The 6,388-nt window shown below is 35.1% G+C and overlaps 1 protein-coding gene across 2 annotated transcripts; it reads left to right on the forward strand.

Annotated features, from left to right (window-relative positions):
- The first annotated feature begins 827 nt into the window (after window positions 1-827).
- LOC131012884 (probable LRR receptor-like serine/threonine-protein kinase At3g47570) lies at window positions 828-6,038 on the forward strand. Of its 2 annotated transcripts, XR_009097498.1 has the most exons (4): window positions 828-1,761; window positions 1,840-2,058; window positions 3,289-5,729; window positions 5,827-6,038. XR_009097498.1 is itself a non-coding variant. In XM_057940871.1 (3 exons), the coding sequence occupies exons 1-3, from the start codon at window positions 834-836 to the stop codon at window positions 5,397-5,399; spliced, it is 3,258 nt and encodes a 1,085-aa protein (XP_057796854.1). In that variant the 5' UTR covers window positions 828-833; the 3' UTR covers window positions 5,400-6,038. The 2 variants fall into 2 exon arrangements, 1 of the variants encoding a protein (XP_057796854.1); XM_057940871.1 differs by having other exon boundaries at window positions 3,289-6,038.
- Window positions 6,039-6,388: the final 350 nt, after the last annotated feature.

Consider the following 6,388-nt stretch of genomic DNA (forward strand, 5'->3'; position numbering starts at 1 on the left):
AGATTTTGAAAAAATTTAAACAAGCATAATTAAAAAAAAAAATGAAGTCTTTGTCTTCGTCTTCGTATTATTGGATATTTTGATTTGGTCGAAAAGTTAAAAAGCAAATGTGGTAGGGAAGGGGTAAAGGTGGATCCACCCACAATCACAGGCTTTTAAGTTTGAGAAAAAGCTACTTCTCTTTACTGAGACTGCAGAGCCCCCACATTTTCTGCGAACATATGTTCCCTTCAACTTCAACCTACTTTATATTTATTTCACACTTGAATAATACAGATGTGAAATATTACTTTGAAAAGAGTGACATTTCGATGGGGTTATTTGTATGGAGATTTGTATATAAAGGAGAGAAAATAGATACATCAAAATTGATTTATTTAGTAAATTAATTTTAAAAAAAGTGTTAAATGATTTTTTGTAAATATTGAATGCGAATATAGTTAAAAATATAAGGAGTTTGTATGTCAAAATGAAACACTACACTCACCGTGGACGAGCCAACATGACAAAAAAACCACACTTTAATTTCATGAACGGAGGGAGTAACAAATACCCAACTTCTACCACTCTTTGTGATTTTCTATTGAAACTTTTGCATAGGATTGGAATTGTAATTTTAGACATGCTGTGGTAGTCTCAATCTCAAGTCTTCGTCTTCGCCTTCGTAAATTGAAGTGGTTGACGGGCTATAAACAATAAGTGGACTAAGAGAGAGTAGGGACGGACTTTTCATAATACAAGTCAATGAAGCATTCTAATATTTGTGTATATATATATATGATTATTGTTTCAGTTATTAGGGACTTATCATAATACCATCACAATTTGCAGCCATGGAGACAAAGCTTTATTGCATTTTTGCATATGCATTCCTAATTACCATATCCTTCCAAATGCTTTCTTCTGAAGCCAAAGCCAAACCTATGAGCCTTGCAACTGATCAAACTGCCCTTCTTTCACTCAAACAACACATCACCTCCGACCCTTCTCGCATACTTGCAACTAATTGGACCAATTCGAGCTCCGTCTGCAGCTGGATTGGCGTCACTTGCAGCTTGCGCCACCAAAGAGTAGCTGCGTTGAATCTCTCCAACATGGCTCTCTCCGGCACCATTCCACCACAGCTCGGACACCTCTCCTTCCTCGTTTCCCTCGACCTCACAAGCAACCTTTTCCATGGAGATTTGCCTCAAGAGCTTTCTCTCCTTCGCCGTTTGAAGTTCATATCTCTCCGACTCAACAACTTCACCGGAGACTTCCCTCCGATGTTTGGTCAGTTACCAAAACTAGAGTACTTGAACTTACGGTACAACAGTTTCACAGGTTCCATCCCAAAATCTCTCTCAAACCTAACAAACCTACAATTTCTTCTCTTAGATTCCAATTCTCTAAGTGGAGAAATTCCAAAAGAGTTGGGAAGACTTCAAAGTCTACAAAGTCTGTCTGTTGAATTCAATCATTTATCGGGTGCAATACCATCAGCCATATTCAACATATCGACCCTTGTAGTTATAGCTTTCACACGCAATAATGAATTGAGTGGAAGTTTGCCAACAGACATTTGCACTAATCTTCCATCTCTTATTAGGATTTATTTTTCAAGAAATCAACTGAGTGGCGCGATTCCAACAAATATATCCCAATGTTCTCGACTTGAGGTTTTGAGCCTTTCTTACAACTCTTTTAGTGGGCAGATACCTTCAGAACTCGGCTACTTAACATCTCTTGAGGAGTTATATCTCGGTGGTAACAATTTGAATGGTATGGTTCAAGTTCTTATCACATAAATTAAATTTGTATAGATGAGGTTTGATAAGTTTGATGACACTTTTTTGGCAGGTATAATACCACAGGAGATTGGCAATCTTCAGAGTCTGGTTAGTTTTGGTGCTGAAGGCAATCAGATTGGGGGCTCAATTGATTTCAGTATTTTCATGAATATGTCTTCTCTGCAAAACATATATCTGTGGCGCAACAAATTCACAGGGAACCTTTCAAGGGATGTCAGGAATATTACAACGCTCACAATTTTACTCCTCTCAGAAAACCATTTTACAGGTACGAGAGTAATTTTCATGTTATACTATGCAAGATTTTTTTAGTAAAACACCACTAACATAAATTATACGCACCTGATTGGACCAAAATAGCTAGCAATTAATGTAAGTCAAAACAAAGAATATATCTATATACTAATACTAATAGAAAAAGAGTCTAAGGCATCACACAATTTGTGGATTGTCTATTTTATCCCTATTTCCTTCTTTTATTAGAAAAAATAAGCACTATTTTATGTATTTAAATAATGAGTGGATTTTGAAAATAGCAATTTTAAAATACTAAATTCAAAAATTGGCCACTAAAATAAAAAAATTAAAAATTGGCCACACTTACCATTTTACCCTTGTATATAAAGAATTTAAAAATTATCCGCGAATTCACAACTAAAATTAATTTTAGTTGTGAATTCAAGCTTTAAAACTCGAATTCACAACTGAATAGCTAATATTGGTTGTGAATTTGAGTTTTAAAGTTTGAATTCACAACTAAAAATAGTATTAATTGTGAATTTAAGTTTTAAAGTGTGAATTCACAACTATAAATAGTGTTAGTCGTGAATTCAAATTTTAAAACGTGAATTCCAACTAGAAATAGTGTTACTCGTGAATTCACAACTAGAAATATTGTTAGTGATGAATTCAAGGTTTAAATGAATTCACAACTAAAAATATTGTTAGTCTTGAATTCAATCTTTAAAACTCAAATTCACGACTACCACTATTTATAGATGTGAATTCAAACTTTAAAATTTGAATTCATAACTAGCACAAGAGTTGATTGTGAATTCGAACATTTAAACTCGAATTCACTATCATATATTAACTCTTAAACAATTGTGATTAATATTTAAAGTTTTTATTTGATAGATTAATTTTTAAATTTACTATCATATATTAACTCTTAAACAATTGTCATATTAAATACTATGATTAAATTTTACAATTAAAATTTCACTAATGAACTTAGAATGATAAAGGAACTTATATTTATATATGTTCTATATCTTGTAGTGATTTTATTTTCTATACTTTGCTACAGATTTTTTCTTTTCTTTCTTTTCTATCGAGCTATAATTTATCACATTTATAAATTTAAATTTCTGTGAAGGGATTTTTCATTTTCTTGAAACGAATGATTAAAGGCTTGCGAGCTTTCTATTATACCACTAAGATATAAAAATATTACTCTCTCATTTTTCTTATACTCCCATATCTCATCTCTTTCCAGGGCTTATTCCCTCTGAATTTGGCCAACTTTACCAGCTGGAGATTTTATCATTATCATCGAACACCTTGAATGGTTCGATTCCACATGAGCTCTTTAACATTTCAACTCTTCAGATTCTTTCACTAAACAGAAATGCTCTGTCAGGGGTTCTTCCAACCCATTTATGCCATGCCTCTCCCTTTCTTGAAGGATTGTATCTTGGCGATAATTCCATGAGTGGAGCAATACCCAACTCTATCTCTAACTGTTCTCAACTCAAATTTCTCTCACTTGCTGGAAACAAATTCAGTGGTTACATACCTACTCATCTCGGCAACCTAAGACTTCTCCAAGTTCTTTCTCTGCTTAGCAACAATCTTACCGAGGCACCGTCTTCTTCCTTCATTACTTCATTGACAAATTGCAGGTTTCTAACAAATTTGGCAATTGCTGATAATCCTCTATACAGCATCATTCCAGCTTCTGTCAAGAATTTATCTTCCTCGCTTCAAAAATTTTATGCCTATAATTGCAAATTCAGTGGCAGCATTCCTGTTGAAATAGGCAATTTAAGCAATTTGTTGGTATTGAAACTATCTGACAATGAGTTATCCGGTAGTATTCCACTTACTGTCAAACATTTGCATGAGCTTCAAGGATTATATCTATTTGATAACATGTTGGGAGGCTCCATTCCACAGGCTATATGTGATTTATTCAGCCTGAATACTTTACATATTAGTCGGAATCGATTTTCAGGTTCAATTCCTCAATGTTTGGGAAATGTCTCATCTTTAAGAAATCTTTTTCTAGACTCGAACATGTTGAATTCAAGCATACCTTCAAGCTTATGGGGCCTAAAAGATTTGATCAATCTAGACTTGTCCTCAAATTCATTTAATGGGTCACTACCTCTAGAGATGAGTAACTTAGGAGCAGCAATCTATATAAATCTAGCAACGAATCAGCTGTCAGGGTCAATTCCGAGCACTATCGGGAAGTTACAGAATCTGGTTAATCTGTCTTTGGCAAGTAATAGATTAGAAGGTTATATTCCTGTGTCTGTAGGAAGCATGACCAATTTGGGAACTCTTGACTTGTCCTACAACAAACTCTCAAGTTCAATTCCGAAGTCTTTAGAAGCACTGCAACACCTTGAGTACTTTAATGTCTCTTTCAACAATTTAAGTGGAGAAATTCCTAACGGCGGTTCTTTTAGAAACTTCACCATGGATTCTTTCAAGGGTAATGAGGCATTGTGTGGAATTCCCAACTTCCATGTCCGGATTTGCCCTTCGGTTTCTAATCACAAATCAAAGAGGAAGAAGGTCGAACGAACTTCTTTTATTGTATTAGGGGTTGTGGCTTTTATATCAGTTGTTTTTGTGGCCTTAATAATTGTCAGATACAAAAGGAAAGATAAGACAACTAGAGAAGTTGGTGAGATGATATCTATTGTGCCGGAAAGAATCTCTTATTATGAATTGCTGCAAGCAACAGAACAATTTAATGAAAGCAATTTACTGGGCACTGGGAGTTCTTGCTCTGTTTATAAAGGAATTCTTAACAATGGGAAGGATATCGCTGTCAAAGTGTTTAATATGCAGTTAGAAGGTATTTTGAGAATATTTGATGTCGAATGCGAGATACTACGTAGCATTCGACACAGGAATCTGACCAGTGTCATAAGCAGTTGCTCCAGTGAAGAGTTCAAGGCATTAGTACTTGAATATATGCCAAATGGAAACCTTGAAAAATGGTTATATTCGCAGAACTATTGCTTGAATCTTATGGAAAGATTGAATATAATGATTGACGTTGCATCTGCTTTGGAGTATCTTCACCATGGTTATTCAACTCCCATTGTCCACAGCGACTTGAAGCCTAGTAACGTGCTGTTAGATGAAGACATGGTAGCCCATATAAGTGATTTTGGGATAGCAAAGTTGTTATGCGATGGAGATAGCTTTGTGTTAACCAACACGCTAGCAACATTGGGTTACATTGCTCCAGGTAAAATATCTTTACATATATTGATGGCATTTCACTTTCAATCGATGAAATTGTGTCTTCCTCACTACATATTACGCATCATGGTTTTTGTTGTTCAGAGTATGGTTCGGAAGGGCTAGTTTCGACAAGGTGTGATGTGTATAGCTACGGAGTAATGCTAATTGAAACATTTACGAGAAAAAAGCCTAGCGATGATATGTTCTGCGGAGATGTGAGCTTAAAGAGATGGGTAGAAATTTCACTTCCAAATATCCCACTTGAAGTGATAGATGTCAACCTAGTCATGAATTTGAAAGAAGAACAAATTGACAAGAATCTGCAGTGTGTATCATCCATATTTGAATTGGCGTTCAAATGCTCTGCGGACTCTCCCGGGGATAGAGTCAACATGAAACAAGCACATGTAGAGTTGCAGAATATCAAACGTCGATTTTCCCAATGAGATTCAAGTATGCTATTTCAAAGTTGTATGTTAAGTTATTTCTAAGATAATAGTAATAGTATTCTATTACCATTTTAGTAAGAATTGCATTTGGTATTGTGAAGTGGAGAACCTTGAAAATGGAGCTAGAAGCAGCAAATTAAGGAGTTGGAAAATGATGGCGGCGTCAGCGTAGGTTGAAGTTTGGGTGGTACCTCTTGGCGTTTGTTTGAGCTGAGTTTACTTTTTCCGAATAAGTCTTTGTTGATTAAATACTGTAGCTCTGTTATATTTGAACTTGTCTTTTTATTTATGATAACGTGAGCAACTTGGCCCATACGGGAATTTAGATGTTATTCCGTTGAGCTACTTTCGTAGTTAACGACGTTGGTTGCAGATGCTGAAGACATGGGCTGCCAAAATTGCCTCCTTGATTTAAAAGTATGTTGTCTAAAAGCCCATCATGCACTTTGAGCCGGTCGGCCCAACCCAATTTTTCTCAAACCTACAAATATATATAAGGTAATTAATTTGTATAGCCTCCGTGACAATAAATAAATATGAATTTACTCATGTATGCTATAGTCTAAAACCCCATATTTCATAGCCCCAACTTAAATCTATACTAACAGAATAAGAGCTTTAGGCACAACTTGTGAATTGCCTATTTTATTGTTATTACATATT

This window comes from Salvia miltiorrhiza, chromosome 2 (genome assembly GCF_028751815.1).
Source record: "Salvia miltiorrhiza cultivar Shanhuang (shh) chromosome 2, IMPLAD_Smil_shh, whole genome shotgun sequence".
NCBI lineage: Eukaryota > Viridiplantae > Streptophyta > Magnoliopsida > Lamiales > Lamiaceae > Salvia > Salvia miltiorrhiza.

Bases quoted from the DNA above. Each gene is read 5' to 3' on its own strand.
- LOC131012884 (XM_057940871.1), top strand. From the start codon at position 834: ATGGAGACAAAGCTTTATTGCATTTTTGCATATGCATTCCTAATTACC. The intron at 1,762-1,839 runs GTATGGTTCAAG...CTTTTTTGGCAG, and splicing joins CGGTGGTAACAATTTGAATG to GTATAATACCACAGGAGATT. The intron at 2,059-3,288 runs GTACGAGAGTAA...ATCTCTTTCCAG, and splicing joins CTCAGAAAACCATTTTACAG to GGCTTATTCCCTCTGAATTT.